Below are 16,245 nucleotides of genomic sequence, written 5' to 3'. Positions count from 1 at the left end.
TTCAGGGGTTAGTGTTAGGTTTTTTTAAGGGTTTTTTGTATTTTTTTTAGTTTAGGGTTTGGGCATGTAAAAGAGCTAAATGCCCCTTTTTAGGGCAATGCCCATACAAATGCCATTTTCAGGGCAATGGGTAGCTTAGGTTTTTGTTAGAGTTAGTTTTTTTATTTTGGTGGGTTGGTTGGGTGGTGGGTTTTATTGTTGGGGGGGTCTTCGTATTTTTTTTTTAAAGGTAAAAGCTGTTTAACTTAGGGCAATGCCCTACAAAAGGCCCTTTTAAGGACCATTGGTAGTTTATTGTAGGCTAAGTTTTTTATTTTATTTTGAGTGGGCTTTTTTATTTTGATAGGGCTATTAGATTAGGTGTAATTCTTTTTTATTTTTGATAATTTCGTTTGTTATTTTCCGTAATTTAGTGTTTATTTTTTGTAATTTAGTCTTTTTTATTTTTTGTAATTAGTTTGTAATTTTTAGAGTAGTGTTAGGATTTTTTTAATGTGTAGTTTAGTTTAATTTAATTGGTAGTTAGTTTAACTTTAGTTTAATAATTATATTAGTATAATTGTAAGTTTAAACTTAGTTTTTTTAATTTGACAGGTAAGTTTTAATTTAATTTAAGATAGGGTAATTGTAATTTTAATCAAAATTCTTTTTTATTGAGAATATGTCATATAAGTTACAAACACAAAACACTGGTTCAAGCAAGGGAAGTACATAGTGAATAAGAAAAATAACAGAATCCAATATGCTGTATTGCAATAAATAAAATAAATGGCGTTCAGCCAATTCACAAGTTATTCTCAAAGCTTATGGTAGTGAAGTAAACTAAATTGTGTCTACAGAACTCTTCAGGAATTGCGTATCATTGTAGGTACTTGCATAACATTAAACACATTATAAACAGTAGTATGAAAACTCTCTCAAAATTTATAAAGTATATCTAGCTCTTTTCCAAAAATGATTCACCTAAGGCCAACTCTACTGCTGCATGTCCGCCCTGGACCTCAATTCTTTATCTCTGATAGATAGTGGTCCCAAAGGGCTTGGGCTTCTATATATGAGTCTCTAGTGTTGTTTTTATAGGAGCCGAATTCCTCTAATTCTATTAACTCCGAGACTCTGCCTCTCCACCTCTGGAGATCTGGGGGTGATTGTGCTTTCCAGTGTTTAGCTATAATAGATTTCACACCGTTTCTCATTATTTGGAACAATATGTGATGTGCTTTGGATGTCAACTTCCTAAATTTATTGAGTAGAAAGATTAGAGGGTCTAAGGGTAGAGCGCAGTTCAGGACTTTCTCCATTTCCCCAATACAGAGCCTCCATAGCTGGTTAATTGCATTACACCACCACTACATGTGCCCCATGTCGCTGCCTATGTGTCCGCACCTCCAACATCTATCTGGTAGTGAGGGATATAACCTATGTAGGCGTCTAGGGGTAAGGTACCAGTTATGAAGTATTTTGTAGTTAAGTTCTACTAAGTAAGCTGAGGAGGAAGAGGACTTGATGTTTCTAAAAATATCAACTGCAACGTGGGGGAGTATTATAATTCCTAATTCCTTCTCCCAGGACTCAATTGATGGGGGAAGATTACCTGGAGGGGGCTGTGTCAAAATAGAATAAATCCTGGACAGAGTGTGTCTCTTTGGGTGTTGTGCTGTGTATAATTTCTCTAGGTTCGTAAGGGCTCTCAACATGTTATTGCTATTCGTATGAGTCAGTATGTAATGGCGTGTTCGCCTGTAATGAAACCAACCCTGGAACACTGTAAATCCTTGCTCTTGTAGTGGGTTTTGGGGCAGTAGTTGGTCATGTTCTGTCACCTGACGTACTTCTATGTCTCTAGTGTCCTCGTCCAGTCCTTGTACTCCCACTAGGTTAGTGAGTGAAAACTCATTGTTATGTATCAGTGAAGTCAATGGGGAAGGACAAGATGAGAGAAATGGGTTTAATTTATTTGCTATGTTCCACTGTCTCAGTGTCTCTTTGGTTATAGGATTAATAATGTTTTTAACCATAGCATGATGGTTAGGATGCCAGCATATGGCCGAAAGTGGTGTTCCTGGGTTTAAATTTTGTTCTATCTCTACCCATCTTTTCTCTGTTTTATGAACCCTCCAGTCAAGTATGCGTTGTAAAAATATAGCAGTTCTATAAAGTTCTATGTCAGGAACTCCCATCCCTCCCTGGTCCCTAGATTGCAACATTGTCTTTTTGTTGATTCTCGGTTGCTTTCCCCTCCAGATAAAGGAGTGAAAAAGTTGCTGTATCCGAGTAATATATCTGGGTGGAAGTGGTATGGGGAGGGTCTGCATGATGTATAATAATCTTGGAAAGGCATTCATTTTAATAGTATTAATCCTTCCTATCCAAGTTAGTCGCCTAGAGTTCCACGAGGAAAGGTCTCTAATTAGGGCTTCCCGGATCTGGATATAGTTTAATTTATAGATCCTCTCCATGTCTTCCGCTAGCTGAATACCTAGGTATTTTATAGAGCCCAGACACCATCTAAACGGGCAGTTTTGCGAGAGTCTGATTTTCATTTGTTCTGGGAGGGAGATTCCAAGGATCTCCGATTTAGTATAGTTGATTAAGAAGTTGGTAAGTTTATTGAACATATTTAGTTCCTCCAGCAGAGGAGGCAGTGATAAGTCTGGATTCGTGAGGGAAAACAGGATATCGTCGGCAAATAATGAGAGTTTATATTCCCGCCCTCCAAGAGTTATCCCTGTGATATCTCTATTGAGTCTAATACTTGTAGCTAGGGCTTCCAGCAAGCAGACAAACAATAAGGGGGAAAGGGGGCATCCCTGGCGAGTGCCATTGGTTATCTGGAGGGGTTGTGAAAGAATGCCATTTAATGTTATCCTAGCACTAGGTTTCGAATATAGGGCAAAAATTCGTTGTAACGTTACATCTCCTATTCCAAATGACTTTAGAGTCATCTTGAGGAATAGCCAACTGACGCGGTCGAAGGCCTTCTCCGCATCTGTGGAAAGCCACACCGCGGGAAGGCCCCCAGCTTTTGCGTGCCATATTAAATGCATATTACGGACTGTGTTGTCCTTGGCCTCTCTATTTGGTATAAAACCAACCTGGTCTTGGTGAATTATGGAAGGAAGAAGGGTAATTGTAATTTTAATCTAAAATTAGGGTTATGGTAAGGTTTAGGGGTTACTAGTTTAATTTAGTTTATTGCAATGTGGGGGGCTTTCGGTTTTGGGGTTAATAGTTTAAATTATTTTATATCATTGTGGGGGGGCTTGCTGTTTAGGGGTTAATAGGTTTATTATAGTGGCGGCGGTGTAGGGATTAATAACTTTAGTATAGTGGGGGGGATGTGGTCGGACAGCAGATTAGGGGTTAATGATATTTAAATAGTGTTTGCGATGCGGGAGGGTGGCAGTTTAGGGGTTAATAAGTTTATTATAGTGCTGATGATATCGGGGAGTGGAGGAATAGGGTTTAATATTTTTTTTTAGTGGCGGCGATGTTGGGAGTGGCAAATTAGGGGTTAATAATTTTAATATAGTGTTTGCGATGCGGGAGGGCCTCGGTTTAGGGGTTAATAGGTAGTTTATAGGTGTTTTGTGCACTTTGTAGCAGTTTAGTTATGAGTTTTATGTTACAGATTTGTAGCGTAACACTCATAACTACTGACTTTAGATGGCGGTACAGATCTTGTCGTTTTAGGTTGTAACGCCGTTTTTTTAGCCAGTATGCAAAACTCATAATACCAGCACTATGGGAATCCCATTAAAAAAAGTAATTTTTACGAGTGCGGTACTGACGTTTGTTACAGGCTAAAAGGCTTGCGGTACACCTATACCGACTAATGGCTGCGGTGCTTTTATAACGCTGAAAATACCATATTTTCAGCGTTAAAAGACGAACCGACAAACTTGTAATTTAGCTGATAGTAATTCAGAGGTCCCAGACAAAGTCTCTTTCAAGAATTGGTCCAAGCAGTCAGTATTAAATGCAAAGGAAGCAAAATTAGTCAGCAGGCAATGTCAGATGTATTTAGTACAGCAGAGCAGTTCAAACTGTGCAAATTGCAAATAGCAGCATGTAAGCGATAAGTTGACAAATAGACAGTCATTCAGCACAGACCAGTCAGAGAATGCCTGACAGACAGATCCCAGTTCACACTGAATATTTCACACTCGGGGTACTACCTACTGAGGGCTTGCCCTCGCCTAAGGGACCCTTCTTGTGGGGTAGTGAATGGGTTAGATCTCACCGGTCTTCATAATGGTACATCTGCCGGTTCGGTCATGGATGCAAACATTTGATGGTCATTTAAGCTTCAAAGCTGTAACACCTGTACACGCTTGATCCCAGACAAGTAGATATCTCCTGATGTTGCTTCATCGCTTGGTTATTATACCTAGGTAGATCCCAAAGGTTCCATGGATAAGGACCCTCGGCCGGCCTAGCCGAGAAACTTAAAAACAAATGGTACACGTGTTTCGTCGCTGGGGAAACTCTATGAGGCTTCTTCAAGGAGTCACTTTCCTTGTGGGTTATTCTCCCTCCTGGGAATTTAAACAGTATTCGGAATTTCCGGGTGATGCACTTCCTGTTTAGCACATAGTCCTTTTAAGGTGATATTGTTATTTAAGTAAGTATTACTACAATACATATAAGACAACAATTAGTAAGGCAATATATTAATCCAAATCGCATATATCTAAGCATTATACAAAATAAGCATTTTATTAACAAGAGTACGTACTAAGCGCACTATTATCAACATGTGGTCTTCAGGGAGAGGTGACCTGTAATCTACCTAGATTGTATTTCTCTTATATCTACAATATATCCAAAGCTAATATCGTATGGGAAAAATGCATGTCAAATAGTTATGTGTGATCCTGGGTGTGTATATATATATATATATATATTTTAACGTTGTACGGGATGGCAGAGTAATTTAAACTATTTAGATCCCATGTTAGTATGTAGATAGAGGGAGAAATCTGGGAGGAAAAAGAGAGAGACTTTAATGTTATCTATAATTGCCCAGCCCACAGGGGAGACATAAAGCAAATACCAAGTCGAGGTATCCAATTAAAATCCTGTACTTTGTGTGGTGCTTTAACTCTCCATTTGTTGGAATCGTATTTAGTGTGATATCCATTAAGCCTCAACTCTAACATGGCAGAACATGAGAAAGAGGAAAGAGGAGAGGAGATAAAGCCTGTTGTAGGTGGAGTGTAAATGCCTTTATCAGTATATTTCCTCATGTAAGCCCTTTGGTTTCAATGTATCCATATTGTAGATCCATTTACACTCTGCCTGGAGTAAGCACTTATCTAAAACTCCCACTCTTCCTTGCAGATCTATTAGTTGTAAGCCTATAGCTTTCAAGCCAATCACAGAGCTATTATGACATTTATAAAAGTGTCTTGCTACACTACTATCCTTCAATTGTTCATTTTTAATGTCCCTTTTGTGCTCCTTCACCATTTCCTTTAGCTATCTGTAGATTTTGCCTATATAGAATAGGGGACACTGGCATGATACTGCATAAATAACACTTTCACTCCTGCAATTTATGTGCCCTATTATTTTATGAAATTTTCCCTTGGCATCTGTAACTTTATTGCCTTTTTAAATGTTTTTACAAATGCTACAACTCCCACATCTTGCCATCTGTCTTTCTATAGTTTTGTAGCCAATTATTTTCCTTAACTGGATTTTTAAAATAGCTATGTACCAATTTGTCCCGTAGGTTGGATGACCTTCTAGGGGTCATAAGTGGTTTTTCCACCACTATTGTCTTCATAGTGGGATCTACCATTAGTATGTCCCAATGTTTCATGAGTAACCAACTCAAGATTCAGTTTGTTGTGTCACCTCACATAAGAGACAGTTTATTGTACCACCATGAAACAAAAGGATACATAACAGTGAACAGAACGTCTACAACATCTATGTGCCCCCTAGGTAATCCATATTGCCTATTGTGCAAGGGTATGGGTATAAATGTGACACAGTGTAACCAGGGGATAATTTTTTTACTTAAAGGACCACTCAATGAAGTAGAATTACATAATGAACAAGTGCATAATAAAAAGACAACCTATTCTGAATTTCAAATAAGCAGTGGATTTTTTTCTGACAATTTAATTTTTTCTCTCATTTTCCGGCCCCCTGTATCATGTGATAGACATCAGCCAATCACAGACTAGTATACGTATACCCTGTGAGCTTGTGCACATGCTCAGTAGGATCTTTTTTTTCCAGAAAGTGTGTATATAAAAAGACTGAGCAAATTTTGATAATGGATGTAAATTGGAAAGTGTTTTAAAACTGCATGTTTTATCTGAATGATAAAAGTTTATTTTGACTTGAGTGTCCCTTTAAATTCACATCAAAATCTTTTAAAATGAATATCAAGTGATACAATAGACTATGTTTGAGGTTTAAGTTAAGAAGCTCTTTGAAGATAAAAAATACTATGAGAAAGCAAAATGTATGCTTACCTGATACATTTCTTTCATGGTGGTGAGAGTCTATTCATTATGCCTGGGATTCACTTCCCTGCCACTAGGAGGAGGCAAAGTTTCCCCAAACTGTCAAGAACACTTCATCCCTCCCACTTCACAATTATATCAAACTATATCAAATTATATAAAAATTGCACGCACAAGCCGGATTTTTAAAAACTTGTAATGGCTGCACTATAGGGGGTTAAATAACGCAACTTTTGTTGCTCTCGTTAAGTTCCCTATAGCGTGCATAACTAGTAATCTAGCTGTTTAATTTTTAATAAAATATATCACACTTGTGAATTTTAATTTTTATAAGCACGTATTGCTACCACAAGTTTGCGGTAACAATAACAAGCCACATGTAAGGGCTTGTTATTTATCACGCACCTGCATACGGGTACATTTTCCCATTTGCGGACGCACAATAATTTAGTGCCCCACTTGTAATCTAGCCCTATATGTGAAATGTAACCCAAAAATGCTATGTAAGGAAACCTAAGGATGATGCTAATAATATAGCATAAGAATAATCTTCTGTTTACAAAGTATACATTGAATTTCTTATATTTAATAGCTACAATTTTATTTAGCTGCAGGAACATATAAAGTTTCATGAAGACATAGAGGCAAAACTAGTAGAAAAGAGATCAGAGTTCCTGAAACTGCAGACTGCCCTGCATCAGCTGGAAGAAAGATACCTAGCTACTACTCATTCTGTGCAAGATCAGATAGGATCAGAGCTTCGGTATGTATGTGAACAATTTAAATTTATTTCCTGTTTAAATTGTTTCAAAATGTATTCATATTCATACTGTTATTTAAAGCAAAGAAGCAGAGAAGCTAAGATACCAACTAAAAGAAAAACAGTTGTCTGCTGATGAGGATAAATATATGCGAAACAAAATGGGAGAAGACTGTGCCCGTCTCACTAAAGAAAATGGCCTCTTACACTCTCAGGTGCTAGAAACTACCAAACAACTTGAAAAGGTGAGTTGATAACTGTTTATATAAATATATATATATTAGCTGTTGCGTCCGGCTTTGCCTGCGTGGATTTTGGTACAATTGTTTTTAAAAGAAACATGAGTTTTTTGTCCATACTGTAAGAAATATAATTTACAGGTTGATGTAATGTAAAAAGCAATGTTTTGTTGCAGACGTTAGTCGGGGTGCATTGGCTACAAAACAAAGATAGTTGTTCCATTGATATGCGTCCATGAATTTTTTCGTGTTGTAGTTACGAACAGAGAATGAGACGCACAAAACGCGACCACTCGCAACGATGTGTGCCCTCACGTGTCTGCCCGTTCAGGTTGCACACTCGCTGACATGAACATCGTGATTTTTCTTTAATTCTCTGTGTTTCTCATACATGGGCACCAATCAGCTAAGTTGTGAACGGGGCGTCCGTCTGGCACATTAAAAATATGTTGTTATTATTCTGTTTACAATTACTTTAATATTAAATTGTAATGATATATTATGACTCAACAGTCAGATGTGAAAAAAGAGTATTCATTTTTTTAGTCATATCCGTATCTTGAGAACTACTGGCGTTAGGAGCATGTGAACTTACTTTATAATGAAGATTTTAAATGATAATTAACCTTTGGTTTTTGAGATATAGGTATCCTCATAAATTACACCCCCCTTAAGTGGATTTTCAGGAAATGGTAAAACACGTGTTTCTTTATTTTTAAAGGAGAATCTAAATACCAATTTTCACGTCTGTAACATGTTCGGTTTTTGAGATATAGGTATCTTCATAAAAAAATTCACCCCCATTTTTCACCCCCTTAGGGATGTAATTTCCAGAAATCCTTCCTTAGTGGGTGCCTAAATCTTAAAAATAATGTACCTTCCAAATTTCACGTTCCTAGGTTAAATGGTTTGAGTTGTGGGGAGATTACATAAGCCTGCGCACCCTTCATTTTTTCCCCATTTTTTCCCAGTTTGTTTGACTGTGAGCCTGCATTGTGTGGCTGTTTAGGGACCCAGGTTTTTGAAGAGACCTTGACGTGGGACCTGGGCTTGTCCCATTTGGCCAGATGCGGTAACTAACTCTTCCATTGTTACTTTTTATCTTAGTTGTGAGCTTGTAAGTGAGTGCTGGACTTTCTCTGTGTGCTATATATATATATATATATATATATATATATATATATATATATATACAGAACAAGATTTTTATGGCCGAATCTCTGCCACAAAAATGGCGCTAACACTAGGGGTGTAGAGAGGAAAAGCTGCCGGTAGTATTATAGATAGAAGAGCTAGTGAACCATCACTTCCTTGCTCTACTTAAATTAATGGAGAAAAAAAGAATGAAAAACCTTCACAGCGCTAATCCAGATGGATATACCTCTTTAACGTGATATGCTGCAGTTACTGCTCGTTCTAAGACCAGTTAAAATAAAATTGGTTTCCCAAAGAGATTTATATTAAACCAATATTGATGCCTAATCAATGCTGATATTCCAAGTAGGATTGTTAGTCTTCAATATATCACTATTTCAATTAGTAATACTATCGAAATATGTGAGGTTATAATTATAACTTATTTGGCAACAAATCTAGACATCAAAGATCCATATAATTAGTATAGTCCAATTTGCATCCAATGAGTGTTCGCTATTAAAACATAGACCGTTTCCAATTAGGTAGACTATAATACAGTAAAAATCAGGTATATAAAAAAAAAAATATTAATATAAATTCAGTTCATAATAATGAAAATCACACGGAGAATCCAAACTTGTAGAGTTAATCTACTTACAAGACAGAACCTCAATCGAATGAGGTAAGTTTTGGGCCTGTAGAGGGTATAGCTGAATACACGTTGGTCTTTTTGTTGTAAACGGCTCACTGTAGGTCCCGTCTTCCAAAGACGGACCCACAGTGAGCCGTTTACAACGAAAATGCCAACGTGTATTTAGCTTCCAAAGATGGGACCAACAGTGAGCTGTTTACAACGAAAAAGGCTATACCCTCTGCGGATCCAATACTTACCTCATTCGATTGAGGTTCTGTCTTGTATTCCTCTATATATATATATATATATATATATATATATATATATATACTGTATATATAACTCACAAAAAATGCAGCGGCACCACTTCTCATCATCCACAAATTCCTTTATTGCCACATAGTGGTAGCAGGTTATAAAAAGAACAAAGTTTCGGGTAATCAACCCTTAGTCATGTATATATATAGTATATATATATATATATATATATATATATATATATATATATATATTAAAAAAAAACTTATAATCAAATGTTATCTCTAGCATTCTAGATGGACCACTCATGATCTTTTCTACTCATATGAAAAATATGGGGCAACGAAACAGAGGGGGGCACTTCTTGACATCTAAAAGTTTTCAATATAAATTAGGGTAAAATTTGTATTTTAAACATCATACAATACGAATAATTGAACCATTTACACAACAATTAGCAGGGGAATTTGTATTGTCATGGTGCATCAAAAATCAACAAAATTGTTCACCAAAATTCTTATTTTATCGATAAACCTAAAATGTGTATGTAAATTAGACAAGAATATTAACTATGCACAGAGTAAATAGTAATGTAAGCACACTGGATGTGCAAAAAAAAAAAAGATTTAAAGTTTAAAAATACAAAATAAGTGTAATTATTGTTTTTTGTAAAATGGACTGAACATGGGCGTTCCATGGGTGTAAATTAAATTGTCTCTCTAGTTCCAGCGTAATTCTGTGAAGATTTTGGCACTACATATCTCACAGGTTTTTTTTCTTTCCAATTAAAAAGTGGCGAGCTTTTCTCAAAATACTTATAACCCTAATAGACAAACACATGCATATGAAAATATAGGTGATTTAAGATGCTATATGCAGAAAGCAGCTAATGGGATTTATATTGGCCAATAAAATGTGCTCCCTGCTTACTGCTAACTTTGCTCCACTGTACGAAGTTTCCATTTCCAGTGAGCTGCATTACTTTCAATAGGAGACATCTTGCCACTTACAGGCACTGCCACTATTTTACGATAATTCCACCAGGGCAGCCCCTGCGAGTGGCAAGATGTCTTAAAGGGATATTAATGTTTCTGTGGTCATGAGATAATTTACCTCAATAATTCAGACTAACATTTGCAATATTAATCCATAGATACTTCAACTACTATCAATGAACTATGCTTCAGCCAACTTATGTGGGTAAATAAATATAAGATCCCTAGATCATTATTAACCACCATTCCTTAACAGCCGGACAGGAACAGACAGGAAACTTTTGAAACCAGCAGAGCGTCCTGTATGATCTTCCATAACTCTGGATTAGTATATAAACATTGTCATATTTGCCAGGGAGTATTCTAGGTGGCAAAGTCCTCAAAATGATAAGCCCACACCAGATAGCCAGTTTAGAGAATCAGCCATAAAATCCAGGTCCTGGGTGCAATAGAAAAAAAACGCAGTTGCTTGGGAAAAATATAGGGCCACACTAGCACTGAAAGAGCGATAAGTGCAAATGCATATTGGGACTGCAGATGCCCAAGCAGACATCCCTAGATTTTTGGCTTTGAGGGAGGTTGGCACAATCACCACACAATGCTGGCATTTTGCTTAATAACATTAACGTAATCTGAGAGAGAATTTTTAGCTGACTTCAAACATATATATTTTGATATTAGATGGCAGCTAAGCAGGGACATTTTGTCAAGCTAAATCTTCTAAGCTGGACCAGCACTCAAAGCTGCTACCTGTCATGGCCGCTGCCTGGAAGTTCCCCAAAGTAGGTACGTTTTTAGTTTTCATCCACAGCTATTTAGGTGTGTGAAGCAGAGATGGAGGGATAAATTACTCCAACACTCATTCACAGTGATTGACAAGGCCTGCTCTGATGAAACCAGTTGCAGGGGCAGGAATACAATCTTAGATTTTACCACGCGATGATGCATTGCTAGTGGCAATTACAGGCAGACAGGTTCTCTACTTGAGAACACGTCCGGCTGCAATATTAAAGTAATGGTTTACCTTATGTAATTTCTTCTGCAGAGGGTAATTAGGGACAGATAAAGGGGCATATTTATCAAGCTCCGTATGGAGCTTAAGGCCCCTTGTTTCAGGCTCGCCAGAAACAGAAGTTATGAAGCAGCGGTCTAAAGACCGCTGCTCCATAACTTGTCCGCCTGCTCTAAGGCTGCTGGCAGAAATCAACCCAATCGAATACAATCGGGTTGATTGACACCCCCTGCTAGCGGCCGATTGGCTGCGAATCTGCAGAGGACGGCATTGCACCAGCAGTTCACAAGAACTGCTGGTGCAATGATAAATGCTGACAGCATATGCTGTCGGCATTTATCGATGTGTAGTGATGTGCAGCGGACATGACACGCTACTTCGTATCATGTCTGCTCGCACATTGATACATATGCCCCTAAGTGTGCAAACATGGCCTATGTTGAATATACCAATCTTAAAGTCATTGGGGCCTATCTATCATGCTCCGAATGGAGCTTGATGCCCCGTGTTTCTGGCGAGCCTGCAGGCTCGCCAGAAACAGCAGTTATGAAGCAGCGGTCACAAAGACCGCTGCTCCATAACTTGTCCGCCTGCTCTGAGCAGGCGGACAGACATCGCCGGAAATCAATCTTGTGAGCTGCTGGTGCAATGCTGAATACGGCGAGCGTATTGCTCACCGTATTCAGCGATGTCTGTCGGACCTGATCCGCACTGTTGGAACAGGTCCGACAGACATTGATAACTAGAGGCCATTGTATTTATGAGGGTTTTAAAGTCCATTTAACTTTGATATGTTCCACACAACCATCTGTCCCTAAAGGTCCTCAGCACAACAGATTAGATAATGTAAACCTAATTTTCAATATGGCAGCTCCCATTACTTTATATAATCTAAAGGAAATTTGAAAGCGCACACGTTTCATAGTTAAATCATAAGAAAAATGTGACAAAATAAATACTGAAAGTTTATTGTAAAGTTTAGTTTTCTTCTATAAGGTATGACGAGTCCACGGATTCATCCTTTACTTGTGGGATATTATCCTCCTGCTAACAGGAAGTGGCAAAGAGCACCACAGCAGAGCTGTCTATATAGCTCCTCCCTTAACTCCACCCCCCAATCATTCTCTTTGCCTACTCTAAGTACTAGGAAGGGTAAAGTGAAAGAGGTGATAAAATGTTAGTTTTTAATTTCTTTAAGCAAGAGTTTTTATTTTAAATGGTACCGGTGTGTACTATTTACTCTCAGGCAGCAGATGGATGAAGACTTCTGCCTGGAGGCTAATGATCTTAGCATTTGTCACTAAGATCCAGAGCAGTTCCCACAGAATGGTTGAGGAGTACAAGAAACTTCAGTGTGAGGAACGTTTTCTTGCTATAAGCAGTGAGGTATGTTCAGTCATTTTTTTCTGGAGAGACTGTGGTATTTCAGAATTGGCTGACAGTATCCCCATGAGGGAAAGGGTAAGCAGTAATCCTAAAAGAAATAGAGGGGTATTACTAAGCTTGCATAAGGGGCTAATAAAAAATGGTTGACACTGAGTTTGAATGTTTGTGGGCAAACGTTTTTTGAACTGGGAGTGCTGATAACGTTTTTGGTGATAACGTTTTTTTGGGACTTTATTGAGGGTACACTTGGCTTCTGTCTTGGGTTTCAGAACCCACATGGCTAGTTTGAGACCGCTCTGGTGCGGTCCATTTGGGCTGAAAAAACATTGAGTGAGATGGCGGGGCCTATTTTCGCGCCTCAGTTGCGCAGTTATATTTGCAAAGCAAGCAGCAAGCTCCAACTCCGGTGGGCCCTTGTGGAAGTGTTGGGCCAAATCAAAGCTTTAACCCCATTTTTCCAATCCCTGAGGGCAGGTAGGCGCCACAGCAGGGCTGTGGCGAGGTGCAGGGGGTGTTTTTCCGGATTTAGGCCTTATTAACTATCCGGTTTTTCACAGTAAAGGGTTAAGTGTGCCTTTCTTTGTGGGGCAAACTTAGCTGCATAAATTAAATCTTATATCAAAAAATTGAAACGATTGGTGTATTTTAAAGCAGTTTTGCAGAACGTGTATGCTTTTTTTTTTCTCTTAAAGGCGCAGTACCGTTTTTTAAGATTGTTATTTTTTCACTAAATAAAGTGTTTTCAAGCTTGTTTGTGGTCATTACTAGCCTGTTCAACATGTCTGACATTGAGGAAAGCCAATATTCAATGTGTTTGGAAGCCATTGTGGAACCCCCACTTAAAATGTGTCCCCTTATGCACTAAAAGGGCAATAAATTGCAAAGAACATATTTTAGCTAATAAAAGTATGTCTCAGGATGATTCTCAGTCAGAAGGGAATCAGGTTATGCCATCTAATTCTCCCCAAGTGTCACAACCATTAACGCCCGCACAAGCGACGCCAAGTACTTCTAGTGCGTCTAATTCTTTCACCCTGCATGATATGGCCGCAGTTATGAATACTACCCTCACAGAGGTTTTATCTAAGCTGCCTGGGTTGCAGGGGAAGCGCAGTAGGTCTAGTGTGAGAGTAAATGCTGAGCCCTCTGAAGCTTTATTAGCCATATCCAATGTACCCTCACAATGTTCAGAGTTGGGCTGAGGGATTTGCTGTCTGAGGGAGAGATTTCTGATTCAGGAAAAATGTTCCCTCAGACAGACTCAGATATGACGGCTTTTAAATTTAAACTAGAACACCTCCGCTTGTTGCTCAGGGAGGTTTTAGCGACTCTGGATGATTGCGACCCTATTGTAGTTCCAGAGAAATTGTGTAAAATGGACAGATATCTAGAGGTTCCTGCCTACACTATTGTTTTTCCAGTCCCTAAGAGGATTTCGGACATTGTTGCTAAGGAGTGGGATAGACCAGGTATTACCTTTTCTCCCCCTCCTACTTTTAAGAAAATGTTTCCCATATCAGACACCATGCGGGATTCGTGGCAGACGGTCCCTAAGGTGGAGGGAGCTATTTTTACCCTGGCTAAGCGTACAACTATACCTATTGAGGACAGTTGTGCTTTCAAAGATCCTATGGATAAAAAATTAGAGGGTCTCCTAAAGAAAATATTTATTCATCAGGGTTTTCTTCTGCAACCTATAGCATGCATTGTTCCTGTAACTACTGTAGTTGCTTTTTGGTTCGAGGCTCTAGAGTAGGCTCTTCAGGTTGAGACCCCTTTAGATGATATTCTGGATAGAATTAGGGCCCTCAAGCTAGCTAATTCTTTCATTACATATGCCGCTTTTCAACTGGCTAAATTAGCGGCAAAGAATTCAGGTTTTGCCATTCTAGCTCATAGCTCGTTATGGCTTAAGTCCTGGTCTGCTGATGTGTCATCAAAGTCTCAGCTTATAGCCATCCCTTTCAAGGGTAAGACCCTATTCGGGCCTGAACTGAAAGAGATAATTTCAGACATCACTGGAGGAAAAGGCCATGCCCTTCCTCAGGATAAGACAAATAAGATGAGGACCAAACAAAATAATTTTCGTTCCTTTCGAAACTTCAAAGATGGTCCCTCTGTCTCCTCCCCTGCTGCAATGCAGGAGGGGAATTTTGCTCAATCCAAGTCAGTCTGGAGACCTAACCAGACTTGGAACAAAGGTAAACAGGCCAAGAAGCCCGCTGCTGCCACCAAGACAGCATGAAGGGGCGGCCCCCGATCCGGGACCGGATCTAGTAGGGGGCAGACTTTCTCTCTTTGCTTCAGGACTCCTGGGCTTTAGAAATTGTGACCCAGGGGTATCTTCTAGACTTCAAAGATTCCCCTCCAAGGGGGAGATTCCATCTCTCTCGATTGTCTGTAAACCAGACAAAAAGAGAGGCGTTCTTACACTGTGTAGAAGACCTATATACCATGGGAGTAATCTGCCCAGTTCCAAAAACAGAACAAGGGCAGGGGTTTTACGCCAATCTGTTTGTGGTTCCCAAAAAAGAGGGAACCTTCAGACCAATTTTGGATCTCAAGATCCTAAACAAATTCCTCAGAGTCCCATCCTTCAAGATGGAGACCAATCGGACTATTTTACCAATGATCCAGGAGGGTCAATATATGACCACCGTGGATTTAAAGGATGCGTATCTGCACATCCCTATCCACAAAGATCATCATCAGTTTCTCAGGTTCGCCTTTCTGGACAAGCATTACCAGTTTGTGGCTCTTCCCTTCGGGTTGGCCACAGCTCCCAGAATTTTCACAAAGGTGCTAGGGTCCCTTCTGGCGGTCCTAAGGCCGAGGGGCATAGCAATGGCGCCTTATCTGGACAATATCTTAATTCAGGCGTCAACTTACCAACTAGCCAAATCTCACACGGACATCATGTTGGCTTTTCTAAGATCTCACGGGTGGAAGGTGAACGTAAAAAAGAGTTCACTTACCCCTCTCACAAGAGTTCCTTTCCTGGGAACTCTGATAGATTCGGTAGACATGAAAATTTTTCTGACGGAGGTCAGGAAATCAAAGATTTTAACCACCTGCCGAGCTCTTCATTCCATTCCTCGGCCGTCAGTGGCTCAGTGTATGGAGGTAATCGGACTAATGGTAGCGGCAATGGACATAGTTCTGTTTGCTCGCTTGCATCTCAGACCACTGCAACTATGCATGCTCAAACAGTGGAATGGGGATTATGCAAATTTATCTCCTCAGATAAATCTGGATCAAGAGATCAGAGACTCTCTTCTTTGGTGGTTGTCACAGGATCATCTGTCCCAGGGAATGTGTGGGTCATAGTGACGACGGACGCCA

At 39.2% G+C, this 16,245-nt stretch overlaps 1 protein-coding gene across 1 annotated transcript in view; it reads left to right on the top strand.

Annotated features, from left to right (window-relative positions):
* The first annotated feature begins 5,160 nt into the window (after positions 1-5,160).
* The window catches only part of LOC128661676 (myosin-9-like), a 187,411-nt gene continuing 176,326 nt past the window's right edge, over positions 5,161-16,245 (top strand). Inside the window, exons 1-3 of the mRNA XM_053715903.1 lie at positions 5,161-5,208; positions 7,091-7,245; positions 7,325-7,487. Of these exons, the coding sequence (XP_053571878.1) occupies positions 5,161-5,208; positions 7,091-7,245; positions 7,325-7,487 (366 nt within the window). The remainder of the gene's footprint in view (positions 5,209-7,090; positions 7,246-7,324; positions 7,488-16,245) is intronic.

The sequence above is a fragment of the Bombina bombina genome, chromosome 5, assembly GCF_027579735.1.
Source record: "Bombina bombina isolate aBomBom1 chromosome 5, aBomBom1.pri, whole genome shotgun sequence".
NCBI lineage: Eukaryota > Metazoa > Chordata > Amphibia > Anura > Bombinatoridae > Bombina > Bombina bombina.
The sequence above is the reverse complement of the archived record's forward strand: the minus strand, read 5'-3'. Positions and strand labels throughout refer to the sequence as shown.